We start from the raw sequence: 20,301 nt of genomic DNA, 5'->3' as shown, positions 1-20,301 counted from the left end.
CTGTGAAGTGTTCGCGGTTCCGGTTGTGTAACTCATGTGGAATCCAAGCTCTATGATGGTGAAGTGATTGGAATACAGAGTGCTGGAAGGGTCATTGTGGAGTAAGGTCTCAGTGTCCTCATGGATGTAGCCGGGGCACTAGTCAGGCTTGTGTCAGCCGTCTGCAGGAGACATGTGAGTTGTATAGCGAGACAGAGCAGAACTTACACCACCATCTCCGGGAACTTCCTGCCTGGCCAAGGACTTCCTCCAGTGTGTTCTCTATGGGTGCCAGGACACCGTGCACAGGAGAGGACGGCTGACCACATCTGTAATGGTGAGCTCTGCTATACTGGATGTCAGGGGACACTTCACCAGCTCCTGCCACAGTACACCCATTGTTCTAGATGATAGTAACCTTGGCCTATTAGGACTGCCCCACACTTTCATGTAAAACCACATGGATTTGGTAAAATGGCATTTTTAATTAGCGGAAGATTACCAGACATTGGCGTATGGAGGAACAGTGCCAATTCCTATATATGGACCCATGTAGCACTGTATGCACTGAATAGATCAAAATAAATACGCCATCAGCACACCTTCATAGTTTTAAATAAAACCATTTTTCATTAACCTGCCATCAGCATTTCAAAAATGTTTTAGAACCTTAAAGTTGAATTTTGCACCCCCTGTATGGGCAAATTCAGGTTTACTGAGCAATGGGGATATCTCGATGAAATAAACATCTCACATAACAATAATTGCATGACCGTGGTGCCCTGTCCATCCATACCCCCTTCCCCCCATTGCTGCTCCGTTGTACATACAGATCATCCTCTCCAATCTATTGCTGTTCATCCATATTCCTCCTACTCTATCTCTCCTGTAGTGCTACTCATTGGTGTCTATCCATACACATCCTACTCTATCTCTCCTGTAGTGCTGCTCCTCACTGTCTGTCCATACACACCCTCCTTTCTTTCCTGTAGTGCTGCTCCTCACTGTCCATCAATACACATCCTCTTCACTCTCCTGTGGTACTGCTCCTCGCTGTTCATCCATACACATCCTACTCTATCTCTCCTGTAGTGCTGTTCTTCACTGTCTGTCCATACACATCCACCTTTCTTTCCTGTAGTGCTGCTCCTCGCTGTCAATCAATACACATCCTCTTCACTCTCCTGTGGTACTGCTCCTCGCTGTTCATCCATACACATCCTTCTCTCTCTCCTGTGGTACTGCTCCTCGCTGTTCATCCATACACATCCTTCTCTCTCTCCTGTGGTACTGCTCCTCGCTGTTCATCCATACACATCCTTCTCTCTCTCCTGTAGTGCTGCTCCTCGCTGTTCATCCATACACATCCTTCTCTCTCTCCTGTATTGCTACTCATCACTTTCCATCCATACACATCCTCCTTTCTCTCTCCTGTGGTGCTGCTTTTGACTGTCCATCTATACACATCCTCCTCTTTCTCCTGTAGTGCTGCTTGTCTCTCTCCATTTCATATCCATCATCCTTTCTGTCCTGTAGTGCTGCTACTTGTTGTCCATCATACACATCCTCCTCTTTCTCCTGTAGTGATAATTGTCACACTCCATCCATACAGATCCTCCTTTCTTTCTCCTGCAGTGCTGCTTCTCACTATCCATCCATACACATCCTCCTCTTTCTCCTCTATTGCTACTTGTCACACTCCATCCATACACATCCTTCCCTTTCTGTCTCCTGCAGTGCTACTCATCACTGTCCACACACATCCTCCTCTCTCTCCTGTATTGCTACTCGTCGCTGTCCATCCATACACATCCTCCTCTCTCTTCTGTACTGCTGTTTCTTGCTGTCCGTCCATACACATCCTCCTCTCTCTTCTGTACTGCTGTTTCTTGCTGTCCGTCCATACACATCCTCCTCTCTCTTCTGTACTGCTGTTTCTTGCTGTCCGTCCATACACATCCTCCTCTCTCTTCTGTACTGCTGTTTCTTGCTGTCCATCCATACACATCCTCCTCACTGTCCTGTAGTTTTACTCATCACTGTCCATCCATACATATCCTTTTCTCTCTCTAGTGCTAGTCAATACTGTAATCCGTGCACATTCTCTTTTTCCTGTAGCTCTGCTCCTCATTTTCCATCTATACACATCCTCCTCTCTCTCTCCTACAGTCCTGCTCCTACTGTCCAGCCATACACCTCTTTCTCTATTTCTTGTAGTGCTTCTCTTTGCTGTCCTTCTATACACATCCTCCTCTCCCCCCTGCAGTGCTTCTCCTCACTGTCTGTCCATACACATCCTCCTCTCTCCCTCCTGTGGTGCTGCTCATGGCTGTCCATCCATACACATCCTACCTTCTCTCCTGCAGTGCTGCTCCTCCCTGTTCATCCTTACACATAATCTTCTTCCTTCTGCAGTGCTGCTCCTTGCTGCCTGTACAGCTGGTGCAACAACAGACCTTTTGTGATGGCATTATTGAAAGTGCACCAATATTTACACCAAGAAATAACGTGTTTCCCTTTGTTGATCTCCAATGGGTGCTGTACTGCATTTTGACACTTTTTAGCACAAGCAAGCATGTGGCGGTCAGCTGCGGAACTAGTGACTGTAGCAGGGGGATACTCCTGGAAGTGTTGATCTCTGCACAGAGTTCAGCCAACAATTCCTCTTGATATTTGAAGTCATACAGACATGGGATGCCTTTCAGCTTAAAGTGTATAACAGCCGCTAGATGAGTCTTTTTTTTTTTTTCTTTTTTTTCAACAAGTGGATTTAATGGAAAAAAAAACCTGATTCCCCAATCCACACACTTGATGTAGATGAGGGAATCCTCCCCACTTAGTCTTTCTTTAGAGACTTCCCCCGCTGTCACAATATACTGATCAGTGCTCCTGGCTGTAGCCAGCGGCGCTGATCAAGCGGAGAAAACCTGACAGGGTGGTAGTACAGAATTCAATCGGTAGATCAACTTCTGTACAGCCAATGGGCCTGTACATGTACGGCCAGCTTATGTTACTTCAAATGCACAGTAGATCTGGTATATTGGTTGGTGTTAGGACCAAAGAGCCCACCACTGAAATACCTTACAGCTAACACCAGTCAGTAGGTAGCAATATGTTCACATGGGACTAGTCAGGTTATAATCTTTATGAAATTAATTTTACATATCAAATACCTAATAATACATCTGCACTAGAATTTCCATGAAAAACATAGGTCTGCTTGACCCTTCGTAGTCCTAGAACACTGCTACAGAAAATGAACTGGAAAAATTCTACATGTCATGACTAATGTTGCTGTCTTTTCAGGTACAGGTTGCCGGTATACACACTCCGATACATCTCATGCCACATTAGCCAGTGTTGCACCAGTATTTTCTGTGGTAAGCTAAAACTCTTTGTATTCTTCTTACAGCCAGTGTAGTCATAAGATGATCACAGCAAGACAATGATAGTGCTGATAAAGGCTCAGTATGTAGGTCTTACGCAGTGTAACCTCTGATATACAATGTGGAAAGGGCTCGTTCTTACCATGTGTGGACCAGCATTTTTCTGCACTTGAAAAGTGCAAGTCTCCACAAGAGCATACAGAAAACCATTGCTTTCTATGTGCCCTATTCACACCACAACTGAGCAGAGAAATGCACAATAATACAGTATGTCTGCATTTTTCTACACCACACTGGAACTTTCCTGAAGTCTCTGTCTGTCTGTACATGTTTAAGCATCACAGCTGAAGTGCATTGCATATAATGTCACTTGGTGAAAAGAAAGAAATGTTACTTAGTGACATTTCAATAAAGATGAAAAATAAAAAAGGTGAAACCGTATCTTGTGGTGTAAAAATACAAGGCACCACCAACTTTGCCTTTACTGAATGGACATCAGCCTGTACACGTAAACGGTATATTTTTGTATGTGGGCCAGTGTGAAAGAGTCCTAAAGACACTGTGACATTCCCCATTCCCTTCTTTTTGCATATTGCAGCAAAATAGCCATCACTTCCTGATATAGTGGGGCATGTCACCTCCTCCAATAATGCAGCTAGTGGCCAATTATTGTTATTATTATACAGGATTTATATAGTGCCAACAGTTTGCGCAGCGCTTTACGATATAAGGGAGACAGTACAATTACAATACATTTCAGTACAGAAGGAATAGGAGGGCCATGCTCGTGGAGCTTACAATCTAAAGGCCAATTGCTAGGCCTAAGAATGGTTGCATGGTGATGTCACAGCCAACACTAAGGCTAGGTTCACACCTATGCAGGTTGCGTTTGAGCTGTTTCTGCATTGTGTTTTGCGTTTTTGCCGCTTTTTTTTATCTGTTTTGCATTTTTTGTTTTTTTCATTTTTTTTTTTCTTGTTGCTAGGCAGATTTAAAACGCAAAACACATAAAAAACGCAGCACATGCTTTTCTGCGGCATTTCCATTGAAGTCTATAGAACCAAAAATGCAACTTTTTGCATTCAAAAAAGTCCCCGACCCTTTTCAAAAAACGCACCGGGTGAAAACACGCAGATGTGAACATGTCACATAGGAAATCATGTTAAATGGACTCTACTGCGTTTCTGCAAAACACAGCAAAAAAACGCTCGTGTGAACCTAGGGTTAACATCTTGCTGCTGACTGCAACAGGGTGAGGAGTGGCATGAGGGCACGCATGAGAGGCAAGTATAAATTGGTCTGGGGATAGGCTAAATAAGTGTCCCTTTAATGCTGATTTCTGGCTTAGAGAAAAAGTGTTGTCTCCTTTTTAAAATAAAAAAAAAATGAATGCTCCCAATTCCTCAGCTGTAAGAGGCATTTTTATAGAACAGGATGATTCAAAGCCTTTTGTATAATACTCCAGTGAGGTGGTCTAAATTCATCACTGTATTAAAGTGAAGGATCAGAAATACCAGCCATGGGCTTCTGTCACAAGCAGACAAGGATCATGGGGGATGAGAAGCTCATGTGATAAAAGTTTGCTATTGCCCGCTCTGTCATTCTTGGGTATATAATAATACCCATGAATGGACTGCCTGATTGAGATCACATAGTCCTTTCTGAATCACTGGTGCCGATTAGAAAGTCAGACATCACAATCCAAGTATTTGTTCTAGATTGGTGACACATTGGCATGACAGCTAGAAAACTAGAATTTAGACTTGACAGCCTGAATACTTCCTTTAAAAATTGTGTTTACTTCCTTTAAAGACCCTATCTTGTTTTTCTCTTTGTTTTTTGTTTTGTGTTTTTCATCAGAACTTGTTTGCTGTTAGAAGATTTCCCCTCCCATCCTGTGACAGTTCAAAAATATTGGAATTCCTATTCCATTTTCTTTTTTTTGTACTTAGGGCAATAGTAATATCGCCAAAATCCGCACGTTCCTAACCCCAGAAACCACTAAGCAGCTCATCCACTCCCTCATCATATGACGACTCGATTACTGCAACTCCCTCCTCACTGGCCTGCCTCGCCACTGGCTATTCCCACTTCAGTAGATCCTGAATACGGCAGCCAGACTCATCCACCTTACCAACCGCTCTGTTTCCACCACCCCCTCTGCCAATCCCTCCACTGGCTTCCGATTGCCCAACGGATCAAATTCAAAATCCTGACACTGACGAACAAAGCTGTCCACCATACTGCCCCGAACTACATCAGTGACCTAATATCCAAGTACCACCCAGCACGCACACTCCGCTCCTCACAAGACCTCTCTAGTTCCCTAGTCTCCTCCTCCCATGCCCGCCTCCAGGACTTCTCCAGGGCGTCACCCATACTCTGGAACTTCCTACTCCAATCCATCAGACTATCACCTACTCTCCTCTCCTTTAGGCGCACCCTGAAAACCCACCTCTTCAGGGAAGCCTACCCCACCCCCTGCTAATTGCTGACGACCTCCACTCTTCCTACCACTCCATCCCCCACAGCTATTTCCTCCTGTACCACTATCCCCTCCCTCCTAGATTGTAAGCTCCAAGGAGCAGGGCCCACGAACCCCTCGTGTATCGTATTGTATTGTTATTGTACTGTCGCATGTTCTGTCTCCCATTGTAATGTACAGCACTGAGTGAACTGTTGCTGCTTTATAAATACTGTATAATAATAATAGTAAGGTGCGAGGTTGAAGAGCGAGGGCCATTTAAGTGATTTGGTAACTGGTCATGGGCCACAGTTAAATGGTTCAGAATTTCAATTTTTTTTTCTTTATTATTATTGCATAATGAACATTTTCCTCCTGCAGCCACTGAATGCCGACGGGGGCGGAAGAAGAGGAGAAGCTGACTTTCAGTGGTTGCAGGAGGAAAATGGAGAGGTTCAGTTCCTGTATATGCTGCTTCTCCTGTCCAAGTATAACACAGAATGTTACAGGGATGGCCGCACAGGTCCTCTGGAGCATGGGGTGGGGTCAGCATTGCGACTCCTGATGCTACACCAATGGTTGGGGGTGGTAAAAACACGTATCAACTATGGGGTTTTACTGCTACCAAACCGCAAATGTAAACAAGCCCTTACTGTCCAGAGCCCCCTATAAGGCTGCTTTCATACTGATGCGCTGCAGTTTACCCACAAGGCACGTGCAGTGCAGAGTTCCTGTGGCTTTCCTAAAGTTAGCTGCGGTTTGCCATAGACTTCTATTATATCTTGTGGCTGTGGTGCACTTTCTAAACTGCACCAAAACGCCTGCATTCTGAGAGAAAACCAAACCCGCAGGATATAATAGAAGTGTGCTCCCCTAGTTTGCGGTCGAGAGCCACAAGTTAGGCACCCCTGTACCAACCCCTACATTCTATCTATACAAAGCTAAAATAGACTATTGCTCCAGCCACAGGTCTCTACCTCAGTCAGTTATGGGACATGAGGAAGTATTGGGAGACTACAAGTGTGGTGACGTCACAACGCTTGTGCTCCATTGAGAACTAGGAGTCCCTCCGCCACAGTGGCAGATGGGACTTGTAGTTTTCATTCACAGATTCCTGTAAATGTATATTGTGGCTGTGCGGTTAGAACAGCAATGGGCAAACTACGGCCCGCGGGCCGTATACGGCCCGGCGGACCTTTTAATCCGGCCCGCGGAGCTAGGCTCCCGCTAGGCTCCTCTCACAGTCCGCCCTGAAGACCGGTGTAGCATGAAAATCTGTCCCCCTCGACGTATCTACGCATGTGCCGGAGATCGCCGATCGGCTGCTAATGCCTGAAACTGGCACATGCGCAGATACGTCGAGGGGGACAGATCCTCATAGGAGACAGATTTTCATGCTACACCAGAACGGCGCGGGAACACGGCGAGAGGAACGCGCGGAGCAAAGGTAAGTGAATTGACACAGGGGGGACTTGGGGACTTAATATGGGGGATGAATTAATATGGGGAATGAATTACTATAGGGGGGATTAATTACTATATGGGGGATTAATTACTATATGGGGGATGAATTACTATATGGGGGATGAATTACTATATGGGGGATGAATTACTATAGGAGGGATGAATTACTATAGGGGGGATGAATTACTATAGGGGGGATGAATCACTATGGGGGATGAATTACTATATGGGGGATGAATTACTATATGGGAGATGAATTACTATATGGGAGATGAATTACTATATGGGAGATGAATTACTATGGGGGATGAATTACTATATGGGGGATGAATTACTATATGGGGGATGAATTACTATATGGGGGATTAATTACTATGCTTACTATGGGGGAATATTACTATACTTACTATGGATGACACATACACATCATTCATCTACTCTTGGTCCGGCCCCCGGGTCCAATATATGAACCCATTGCGGCCCTCAAGTCAAAAAGTTTGCCCACCCCTGGGTTAGAACCACACAGCTGTGTCAAATGATAACAGCAGTTGGCGGGGAGAAGAACCCCTGATTTCTGAAAGAGAGAGGGGTGGCTTGTGGTGGGGGCTGCACACTGTGACCATATTTCATATTACATCCTAAATCTGGTTGTAACATTAAACCTATTGAGACAGATGGACTCTTCTAAGGCCATCCTTAGCCTCCAGTTATTGCTGTAGGTTTGCAAGCCTTAGAGCAGAAAGGATCAACACTCAGTAGGGGTGTTTTTTGCCATTTCTGTATAGTTCTTGCAGAACAAATAAATGATAAATATAATCTTTCTTGTATTAATTAGTTGTCACAATGTTTATATATTTTTTTTTAGATGAAATTTGACAAGCTTGGAAACATAATATCATTTGGTGAGTACCAGAATATAATTTTATGTAACAATTGTTTGGAGGTTGTTTGGTAAGGTTGCAGTTTATTTATTGGTACAATTTTATTTTTATAAATGGCATAATACAACATTTATACTTCTTGCTTTGTTTTTATAGAGAGGAAAAAAACAGAGTTATACCAAGAGTTGGGTTTACAGGCGCGAGATTTAAGATTCCAGCATCTTGTGAGCATAAGCTCTAGAAATAACAAGATCATTTTAAGAATGGAGGTATTTAATTTCTAAGTACAAAATCATAGACTGCCAAAATGCATTTCATCCGTTTGTAATCATTTTTTATTATCTTTTATTACTCTTTATGTTTAATTTATTTTAGCCCACATTCAGTCCATTTTTTTTTATGTTTTTCTCCGTAATTTCAGAAAAATGTGAAAGTAACAAAAGCAAGACAAATTGAGACTGCACAATATTACAATTGTTAGAGCTAGATTGGTACTGCAATGATAATTCAGAAAATGTGCTGGTCAGTCCCTTGATATATTATTTATTTGTATTAAAGAAAAATTGATTGAAGGGGATTAAAATAAATTCCATATGCTTATACCTTCGCAAGCAGTTATGACAAAGGATGTATGGAATTGTTCACATCTGTCTTGTACATTTTATGCTGCTTATATGTGACTGCAACAATAAAGCGTTTTTAAACTTGAAAGCATAGACTTATTATATTGAAGCCTACCAATACCTAGATGCAATGGCTTCGTTTTTTAGTCTTTCTTTCCCTTATGTTCACCTGTTGACCTGGCCAGTAAGTCTTTTTTTTTTCACAAGAACAAGCTCTCTTCCAGATGTATCAGTTTACATGGATGGGACAAACTATTTATTGCCAACAGGGGTGCTTACAATGATCAGCTTTTATTTATGAAAAACCTTTGTCCCAAAAGTAAAAATGTTGCTGTAACTGATTTATTGTTTACAAACAATTGTTAGTGCATCTAAAGCTGCTAATACATCTAACACTCCCCTCCCCCAGACTGACAATGCTGCTGTCCAAAGGTGCCCCATGTGCTCCACAGTGGGGGCACTCTAATACAGGAGGTGTGTTACTGGCTAGATCACCAGGTGAAAACAGAAGGGAAAAAATCCTAAAAAAGTAACCAATCCAGCCACCACATCTAATGTTTGGTAAGCTGAAATATATTTTTGTTTTTACCACTTTTAAATGGGACTGTAGACCAAGGAGTGTCTAACCCGCCCTACCAGTGTATGAAATTTGAGTTAACAGTGTATATTGTGACCAAATAATATTGAATGTATTATGTAAAATATAATAAAACAAATCCCAGCCGTGTGTGGATCTGTGATAGTGAACTGATATAATAATTGTAAGAGGCTGCTAACAGCAAGTTGTATTCCCACAACCTATGTGAAGATAAAATCCCATAAAAATACTGCTGCACCTCCTTAATTCAACACCAATTCAACTTACCATCATCCTAAAATGCTGTGACAAATAAAAATACATAAATATACCAAGTAATAATAGAGCGTAAAATATTCATAAAGTGTCCTCTTTGCTACTGATTATATGAAAAGTTTCAGATTCCAATTCTTCTTAATTGCCACCCGTGGTATTCCTTATGCAGTGATTACCACCACCATTCACCATATGCACTCACTTCCAATATTGGACCTGTCAGAAACTCTTTCCTCGCCTGGGGGTTGCTGTTAATTCCTCTTAGTCATCGCCCCTCCCCGGGGCACGTTCCTTTATTTTCACTTTGGAGGTTATTTGGCACTGCATATAAATGGATGTATGGCCCTTTAAAAGATTGCAATTTCTTCCTGTAGTCCCGAACTCATAACAAAGGGGTTCCTCATAGTGTCGTATATCTCTTAATGCTTTTTATTTAATAAAATTGCACTTACATTTAACATAAAAGAACTGGCATAGATTACAAAGGAGTGGTGCCTCGGCTCCCGCATCACCTGCGCTTACGGCTGTCAGTCACCTGGCTCCGCCCTATGGGGGGTAAGTGGGTGGTTGCATTTCTACATACAGTGGGACTATGGAGAATAAATGTAGCCAACCTCTAACAGGAAGCCAGATTACACCATAAAAAAAAGGAATTTGGAGAAGGCTGACAGCAATAGACCGTAATTGTTTGAGATAAGTTTGGTACACACTAAAAGAAAATTGTGCGAACAATCGTCTTGTTTTCCTCAGTGTTTCACAGCAAGTCAAACCTGAAGATGGTGGTACTAATCGTACAAAAATTCTCGAACAACAAAGGCTTTTTGGTTTTTGTTTTTTTTGTTTGACATAGAAACATTGTCGCGTAGACTATAGTTGTTTATTGTTTCTGATCTTACACAGTCTTTCATATCCAATTTTTCTGTTCACTTACAAGAAATATTTTGGTGTTTGTCCATTTAGAAACTTTCATTTGGAATGTCTGAATTGGATGTCAAAACACACTACATGGAAATCAAACGATCATTGCTTGTGCAGAATTTTAACCAGAGTTTTTACTGTCGTTTTAACTATGATTGATTTTTTTACAGCAAGTCGTCCAAAATGCCTTTCTTGTAGTTTGTAATTCCTTCATTGCCATTGGTATGAGAAGTTGAGTAGGATAACTTTTTTTTTTTTCTTTTTTTTCGTTTTTTGTTTTTTTTTTTGGGGGGGGGGGGGGGTTTACTCCTTGAAATGTTGGACAGTGGGAGCAAAAAACATTTTTATGTGTATTTAAACTGTGCACCTAGCTGTTTTCTTGGAATTTCACTTTAAAAATCCATATTGGTAAAGTATTTTAGTTTTAATTGATTTTAGTTTTCTTTTGTGTTTCAAAGTGTTATGAATTGGCTGTTTCTTCTCTGTCTTACAGTTTTTAAAAGCTGTCATAACAACAGAATATCTTCTAATACTGGATTATCGGAACCTTCATCTAGAGCAGTGGTTCCTTCGGGAACTTGCTCCTCAGCTAGCAGGAGAAGGACAGCTTGTGACATACTCCTTACCCTTTGAGTTTAGAGCCTTGGAGGCAATCCTGCAGCACAGGGTGGGTAGATACAATATGACCTGTAAAAATAAGTGACTTTTCTAGCGGTTGTGTGATGTACCATTACTAATGCATACTTGATTCACATGTGTCACAGATGGGCTTGGAGTCAATATAAAGCTACCTTACTAAAGTTCTAAGGATTAATGATTTTCATGCCTGAATTTCTCCATCACAGTCACTAAATATCTGTGTTAATGCAGGACATGGAACGTGACAGCGTAGGTCACATCAGTAAATTGAAGATTCATTTGTATTCATTTTATTGTGCTGATGTGGGTCTTTGAACTGACATATGGTGAGCCATGAAAGAATCTTCATTCTTTACAGAGGTACATTGACAGCCACAGACAACTCTCTTAAGGGTGTGGATTGGCTTTCAGCAGTGTACATGTAAAAACAGTTGTTGAACATTTAAGATATAAAAAAGTGTTGCTTACATGTGGTGGAATGTTCATCTCCTAATATTTTTTCCTCAAAGATTTCTGACCCTTGTTTCTATCAATGTCCACATGATACAGGAAAAAAACTGCCTCCCTATCAAAATCTTATCAGTTCATCTCTGGGCCTGAAGTGATAGAAATTTGCACTGCTAAACAGCTTTTAAAGACATCTGATCATATGAATTGAAGGCACTTCTAAAGAGGCAACCAGTGACTAGGCAGAGCTTCAAAAGTACTATCATTTCATTTGTGTTGCTTTTACTTTTTTTTTTAGACCTATGGCTTCCACTGTAAAAATGATTGTTATTGTCCCTACTAATTAGTGGAACTGCAAAAGGTATTAGCTCTACAATGTGACAAGGTGCACCTTTTGCTTGTCTGTAGGTAGACTTTTTCTTTTTAATTCATTCATTTTGGGACTGTTGAGTCCTCTTTTTGTTAGTATGACGTGCCATCAGCTTTCTGTGATTTGTTTCTCTTTTATTCGACTTGAAGTAATGTCTGCATTCATGTTGTTCATTAGATTAGCATTCTACAAGAGAGACTTCAATATCTGCAACCTCATATTCTGGAAACTTTGGAAGCGTTGGTGGACCCCAAACTAATGTCAGTAGATAGAAGTAAATTGCATGTTCTACTCCAGAATGGAAAGAGGTAAACTGTAAATGTAAACAAATGGATTGTATTCTTATGATGTTGGGTTGGATTCTAAAAATATTTTTTTAAATTTATTTCAGTTTATCAGAGTTAGAAACAGATATCAAAGTTTTTAAAGAAGCAATTTTAGAAATCTTGAATGAAGATGAACTTATTGAAGAACTGTGTTTGACCAAGCCGGATAGTCTTCAGCCCCCGTATGTATTGCGATACAAACCTTTTTGGAATTTTTAAATTCTGGTACTACTGCAGCCCTGAGCTTGCTTCAACCTGTTCACATTTTGGATGCATAGTACTGTGCAAATTAGTTGGGGCAAATCGTATATTACAATGAGACAATTTCAGGTTTGCAAAACAAATGTACTGTGTTTACTATCTGTCAGTAATTGATATGGCCTCCCTTAGCTTTAATTAGCTCCCTTACCCTCTTAGGCATTGATGCCACTACTTTTTCACCCAAAACTTTGTCAGGGTCCCTAAACCACACTTGGAGAACACTTTCTATCATTTTAATTTTTGATGTACAATCCATCTTTTTTATGCAAGCATTCATCTTTCATATGTGAGCTTTCACAATAGCCCACAGGTTTTCTATCGGGTTTAAGTCTGGTGAGTTTCCTGGCCATTTCAATACTTTTAATTTTTGTTGGGAAATAAAGTCTTTAGTTAACTTCGAATTGTGGTAGGGAGCTAGGTCTCGATGGAACACTCGGTCTCCATCAGGAAACAACTTCTTTAGTACTGGGGTCAGTTTTGCCATCAGAACACCTACATACTTACCGTATTACTGTCCATCATTCTTTTCAATGTGGTGAAGTGTTTCATGAGTGGTCCATGAGTAGTAAGGCACCCCCAAAACATGACTTTAGGTGGCTGTTTAGGAGCTTGCTGGATGCAATCAGTTCAAAGAGGTTCTCCAGGCGAGAGCCAAATGACGTTTGGCTTGTATCAATGAACATAATCCTGGGTTACGTCTGAGAATATTACTTTCTTCTCCTGCTCCAAAGTCCAGTCTCTAGGTTTATTTGCCCATAACAACTGCTTCTTCTTCATAATGGATTTTCAAGAGTTGCTTCTTAACTGGGCTTCTGGTTCTGCCACCACACTGAAGGAGTCAGTGGTGCACAGTGGAAGTGTCCATATTAACCCTTTTGGGGTCCCCATTAGTTTCATTGGTCTTATGATGCTTATTCTTCTGATTACCACCATCATCCCTTGGCATAGTCCTTTTTTTTTTTTTTTTTTTTTTTTTTTCCCCACAGCGTCCTTTTGCAAGACGTGTCCACAGACCCTGTCTCTTGATACAGGTTCACAATCCTTGAAATACTTGATTTCCCCACTCCAACTGCATTTACCATCTCCCGAACCGTTAATTCAGTATTTTCTCTCAAAGCAAATATTTTCCATCACTTTTTGAGAGTGATGTCCATCTACATCCGTACAAAAATAACAAAAAGTAATCTGTATAATGAAATAACTTTAATTACTTCTTCACTGGGAAAAATATAAATTCAGACTGAAGTAAATAAGTGAAAAACAGGACAGCACCTTCTCAAACAATCTGCACCAAGTTTACACCCAATACAGAGTATGGAAATGGGCTTGCATGCTTGTCCCAACTAATTTGCACAGCACTGTATTACATACAGTTGGTTGAGAATTCTGAACTTGTTATAGGGTAACCCCACTTTCGTGGGGAAAAAAAATTAGCAAATAAAAAAAAAAAAAGTATAGTGTTTACAATTGCGACACAAGTCATATTGTAATTGAATGTTATTAAAAATTACCTTTTTCTTTACAATCTGCAGTACTAAAATGTTTGTGTAAAACTCAATTCATTATAGCTACCTAGAGGCATTCTGTGTACGTTTGCCGCATATTGGTATGGATAGATCACAGCTGCTGGTTTCCCTAAATCCTTTGGAGGGAGAACTGCATGGCTGAAGCAGGTACTCTACCCCCCTGGGGATCAGAGAGGGTGGAGTAGAGGAATCGGGAGTCCCTGACTACTTCCAGATAGGGGGACGCATGTCTTCTGAGCCAGTTGAACTATGGTGCATAGGCCAGGGCAGAAGGCAGTATGCTATGCCACAGGTTTCCCTAAATGAACAGCAATATGGTGGGTTTGTGAGTATACCCTAGTGTCAGCATCACCAGACACCAGGGAGAAGCGCAAACGAGTGGGGGATGGAGCAGTAGGTGAACCTGGATCTTCCCAGGAGTATTACAACAGACTTCATTTGCTCAGCAAGGCAACACCATGTAGTCTGATTTTTGCCATGACAGCTGCTATGAATCTGGCAGATGGCTCCAAGGTAGATTGGTTAGATTTTTTTTGTATAACATACTGTAGGGAGGCACAGTGTGAGGTTGTCCATAGGAAGATGACCTCTCTTTGGGTTTTGGTTGCTATGGGTGTTTGCGTGCCTCTTACAAGCACAGGGTGAATGTGCTTTCTGTTTTTGTCCATCATTAGTGTAATTTGGAGGCAGAGGCCCTAACACCTGTTAATCTGCAGAGCAGAGTGCTGGCGAACTCGGAGATCAGCTGAAGCTGCGACCTATTAACTCCTTCCTACATTTATATTACATTTGTGCTTTTGCAGGGCTAGTGGGGTCTGCATACTCCATGTTTACCATCAATTACATTCTCCATTTTTTCAGCAAGGGGAGGTGACAGCCTAGTGGGGTCTGCTGCGGTTAAATGAGGACTTTCTGTACTTGAATTTGGGCAATAACCCACCCCTAGGCTGAAATAGAAACATAAAATATGGATGCTGCAGCATTTAATTGACAGGCTCTTGGGATAAACCTCTATGCAAGGCTTTCATAGACAAACCTGTGTTTAATGATTTGCTCGTTAATACCTGCAGGTGTTGGCCTTCTGATTGCTCTAGTTGCAGGCTTCAGGGCTAATATGGTTGCCAAATCTATTAACTGCTTCCCGCCCTCCCACAATGTTCTGCAGGCAGGCGACAGCTACAGGAAAAGCAACATATGGGTGCGTCGCTCTGGCTGTATTAACACACGGGGGCTCTGCACGCCTGAGCGGGCACGCAGCGCTCCTAACCCGAGACTGCAGAATGAAGATCCCGGTGAACGGGACCCCGGTGATCATCTGGTCGCTATGCAATCACATGATCTCAATGTTAGCAAAGCTGCTATGAATCAGTCTGATTCATAACAGGTCTGCTTCTCTTCCTAGTGAGCTGTGATTGACCCACAGCTGTCACATGATACATTGGGGCTAGTCGCAGCACCCAGTATCATGTGATCAGCTCCAGCCATTCACAGCTACAGGCATCATCTTGGTATCATTTTTTTTTCCTGCTGGTGGTCGGCATTCATGTAAAAGGAATCCTAGTGGCCAAATAGCTGCTGAATTGTTTTTACAAACAGTGGGAAAGGACATTCTTCATGGGCCCCCCCCCCCCCATCCTGCGCCTTCCTCAGCTTTCTTGGGCTCTCCTGTCCCACAGGGGAATCTGAGAATGCAGCCGGCATTTCTGCTAACTGACCATAAAGATGATCAAAGACCAGAATGGCTCCGATCATCTCTATGGTCTAAGAGACCGGAAGCTACCAGCATTTCATCATTTCCGTTTTGATGGACTTTAACCACCATTTTTAAATTGGGAAAGCATCTGATCAGACTGATCTTGGTGTGATCAGATGCTTTAAGGGCAGAGGAGATATCTAGAGTCTAATAGACCCCAGATTTCTCAGAAAAGAAAACCTGTCACTGCCTATTGCTCTCACAGGGGATATTTACATTCCCTGTGATAACAATAAAAGTGATAGAAAAAAAAAGAATGGGACAGTGAGGTATCACTGCAAACGGCAGATCGAGGGTGGTAATTATAGTGCTAGACCTCCTGTGTAAATATAAATTGGTGACCTGTAAAGACTTTTAAAGCATTGCCTATCGATATTAAAAATGTATGTACTTTGTCCCCATTGCATGGGCATGTGCAGTTTTAATGAATGTCATGTTTGGTATCCATTTACTCGGCGTCACATCATCTTTTATATTTTATCAAACAATTGGGCAATCTGTTGTGTTTTTGTGCATTGAAATTCTAAAAAGTGCAATTTTCCCAAAAGATTTGCGTTTGAAAAATTGCTGCGCAAATACTGTGACGTAAAAATTTCAGCACCCACCATTTTATTCTGTAGGACCTCTGCTTTAAAAAAAATATATAATGTTTGGGGGTTCAAAGTAATTTTCTAGCAAAAAAAAAAAAAATTTTTCATGTAAACAAAAAGTGTCAGAAAATGCTTGGTCTAAAAGAGTGGGTGATGTGTGGCATAAGCTTCTATTGTTGGCCCTGAAATGCCAGGATAGTAGAAGCAACCCCTCCAAATAACCCCTTTTTGGAAAGTAGGCACTCCAAGTTATTTGTTAAGAGGCATGGTGAGCATTTTGCAGATCTTATTTGTTGCCACATGTTTTTGGAAAACGAAGAAAGAAAAACAAAAATGTATTTTTTATTTTTCAAAACCCTGTGACAAAAATTATATCTGTAAAATACCATGCCTCATCAAATTCCTTGGCAGGGGTGTGGAAATTTTTGAAAAATGGGACTAAATCAGGGCCCCAATCTACTTGTCCCTCATGACAATCTATTTTTCCAGATGAAAAAAAATAATTTAACCAAAACCGTATTTAAATCGATGGTGATATTAGGAAAGTCTGGGGGTTTTAAAAACAAAAGGGGCTTTATGGTGACTTAAATGTGTAATATTTTTAACATTGCGCTGTTTATCTCATCATTCCCCCCGCCTGTCTCCAGCACCGCCCCCAGGGACTAGCAGGAGAGAGACCTTGCAGTGTGATGAACACCGATTGGCTGCTCGTCTGGAAAGGGTGGGTCAGGGCTTATCCTTTATCCCTTCTGCTGCCAGATCCATTTTTGCATTTTTTGAACAAGTTTAAAAAAATCATTTTAGGCCTGAAGATTACACAAAACGCTCAAACATTATATATTTTCTGACAGCAGAGACACTAGAGAATAAAATAGTGGTAGTCCCAGTTTTTTATGTTGCATGATTTTAACGCAAAACTTTAGTAAAATATACATGTAAGTTCATTTTAGGGCACAAAAAAGCAATAAATTACCCTATTTTGTTTGTAAAATATAAAAGATGAGGAATAGAAAATATTCTATAGAAAATAGATTCCAGCTTGTCAAACCTTAAATTTGTGCACACTTGTGAAATGGCGACAAACTTCAGTACCCTATATTTTCTATAGGTGACACTTTTAAAGCCCCTTATAGGTCACAAGTTTAGCATTATGGAGGAGGTCTGGTGCTAGAATCATTGCTCTCATTCTGGCGTGCGCAGCGATATGTGACATGTTTATCGCAATCGATGGTTTCATGCGTAGGCATCCCAGCTTGTGCTTTTACTTGTACTCCTGTGAAGTAGGAGAATTGTAGTCCAGCACATGTGGCCTTGTCACAATCAGGCATTGTGGGAACTGCCATATCAACCCTCTCAGATAGGTTGAAGTAGTGTTTTGAGTATCTCATATTTCTATAGAATTCATACTTATAATTCTGTTTTTACATTAATGCCCAGGTAGCGGAATAGGTTTGGATATGAGTTGTAAGCTACTGGATCCCACTTTATTTACACAAAGATTGACAGTTGTGTTCTTCTTCTTATGAAAATTGCAAAGCATTTATCAGTTAATGTATGTTTAGTATTTTTATCAATCTTTTAACTTTGCCAACACATAAACACTGCACTGCATTGTTGAAGTTCTAGCTTAACTGATAGTGTGCATTAATTACATTTACAGGACAAGTGCTAATGATCTCGAAAATAAATGAGACTGTTTCTCCCCAAATGGCTTAATGTTTTCTTTATGTAAATATAATTGTTTTATGTCAGATAGGAGAAATAGATTTTAGTTTTGTTTACTCTGAATTGATAGACTTTTTTTGTGCTTCTATTACTGTGTTTTAATGAATGTGTTCAATGTTTATCTGTGAAGATTAAATGATTTTTTAACTGTTTAATTAGATTTTTGCTTTTCATTTACTGTTTGCCAAGATAAATGTCCCCATTTATAATTCTTCTGGGTATTGTACATACTGTTTTATTAAATTGATTTAGATATAATGCCGAGCATTTATTGGATTTTTTTTTTCAAATCACTAAATGCAAATATAGGTGATTTTTGTCAGACTTTTCTGTTTTTTAAGGAACATGCCTATGTTTGTGAATGGTGATGATATAAGGATCACTGGCCAGGGCTGCTTGGATCACTTGCACTATATCGCCAAAAGTATTGGGACGCCTGCCTTTACATGCACATGAACTTTAATGGCATCCTAGGCTTGGTTCAAAGGGTTCAATATTGAATTGGGCCACCTTTTGCAGCTACAACAGCTTCAACTCTTCTGAGAAGGCTGTCCACAAGGTTTAGTGAAAGTCTATGGGAATGTTTGACCATTCTTCCAAAAGCACATTTGTGAGGCCAGGCACTGAAATCAGATGAGAAGGCCTGGCTCGCAGTCTCCCCTCTAATTCATCCCAAATGTGTTCTATTGGGTTGAGGTCAGGACTCTGCGCAGGCCCGTCAAGTTCCTCCATCCCAAACTCACTCATCCATGTCGTTATGGACCTTGCTTTGTGCACTGGTGCGCAGTCATGTTGGAACAAGAAGGGGCCATCCTCAAACTGTTCCCACAAAGTTGGGAGCATGAAATTGTCCAAAATGTCTTGGTATGTTGATGCCTTAAGAGCTCCCTTCACTGGAACTAAGGGACCAAGCCCAACCCCTGAAAAACAACCCCACACCATAATCCACCTCCACCAAACTTTACACTTGGCACAATGCAGTCAGGCAAGTACCATTCTCCTGGCAACCGCCAAACCCAGACAAGTCCATCGGATTCTTTGCAGGAGGTCTTTGATAACGCCCTGGAAGAGGGGCGAAACGCGTCAACGTAACTTCCGGTCTTTCTTTGATAAGCCGTGACGTCATACCCTGTGAGTGGAACACACGCGAGACGCTGCGTTCCAGAGCCATCTTTACATCTTTTTTTCATTTATTTCTTTGGAGCACATTGGATTTAAGATATCTTAATTTTTTGGATTGGGACTTTTATTTTTTGCACTTTTATTTGGACATTTTTTGCGCAGTTTTTTAATTTTTATTTATTTTTTTCGATGGTTTGTCAACAAAGAGCAGCAGCATTGGTTTAGGAGTTTAATATTTTTTGGCGCAGGTTTTTTTTTATTAATATTCATCCATCGGATTTCCAGACAGAGAAGAATGATTCGTCACTGCAGAGTACACTTCTCCACTGCTCTAGAGTCCAGTGGCGGCGTGCTTTACACCACTGCACTTGACACTTTGCATATGCACTTTGGTGGTGTAAGGCTTGGATGCAGCTACTCAGCCATGGAAACCCACACCATGTGCTGATTGTTGTTGTGCTAATCTGAAGGCCACTTGAAGTTTGTAGGTCTTTAGCTATTGACTCTGCACACAGTTGGGACTTCTGTGCGCTTCAGTTTGCGCTGACCCCGCTCTGTCATTTTACGTGGCCTACCACTTCCTGGATGGGTTACTGCTGTTCCCAGTTGCTTCCACTTTGTTATAATCGAACTAACAGTTGACCGTGGAATATTTAGTAACAAGGAAATTTCACGGATGGACTTATTGCACAGGTGACAACCTATCCTGGTATCACGCTATAATTCGCTGAGCTCCTGAGAGCGACCCATTCTTTCACAAATGTTTGTAGAAGCAGTCTGCATGTCTAGGTGCTTCATTTTATACATCTGTGGCCATAGGAGTGATTGGAACACCTGAATCCAATGATTTGGAAGGGTGTCCCAATTTTGGCAATATAGTGTATCTATTTAGTTTGCTGAGGCACTTTAAACAGTTGCCATGTTTTGTTTCCATAAAATACTGTTTTTCATCTATGTTGCATATAGGTGCTGCT

The 20,301-nt window shown here is 41.2% G+C and overlaps 1 protein-coding gene across 1 annotated transcript in view; it reads left to right on the top strand.

Annotated features, from left to right (window-relative positions):
- Positions 1–20,301, top strand: part of MRS2 (magnesium transporter MRS2) — a 30,879-nt gene continuing 10,578 nt past the window's right edge. The window contains exons 1-7 of the mRNA XM_089682252.1: positions 1–316; positions 3,286–3,359; positions 8,159–8,195; positions 8,331–8,443; positions 11,062–11,235; positions 12,202–12,332; positions 12,416–12,532. Of these exons, the coding sequence (XP_089538378.1) occupies positions 121–316; positions 3,286–3,359; positions 8,159–8,195; positions 8,331–8,443; positions 11,062–11,235; positions 12,202–12,332; positions 12,416–12,532 (842 nt within the window). The 5' untranslated portion in view covers positions 1–120. The remainder of the gene's footprint in view (positions 317–3,285; positions 3,360–8,158; positions 8,196–8,330; positions 8,444–11,061; positions 11,236–12,201; positions 12,333–12,415; positions 12,533–20,301) is intronic.

Source organism: Staurois parvus, unplaced genomic scaffold (assembly GCF_062004578.1).
Source record: "Staurois parvus isolate SC_StPar_1 unplaced genomic scaffold, SC_StPar_1.0 ptg000287l, whole genome shotgun sequence".
Classification (NCBI taxonomy): Eukaryota; Metazoa; Chordata; class Amphibia; order Anura; family Ranidae; genus Staurois; species Staurois parvus.
Note: the sequence above shows the minus strand (reverse complement) of the source record. Positions and strands in the feature narration are given on the sequence as shown.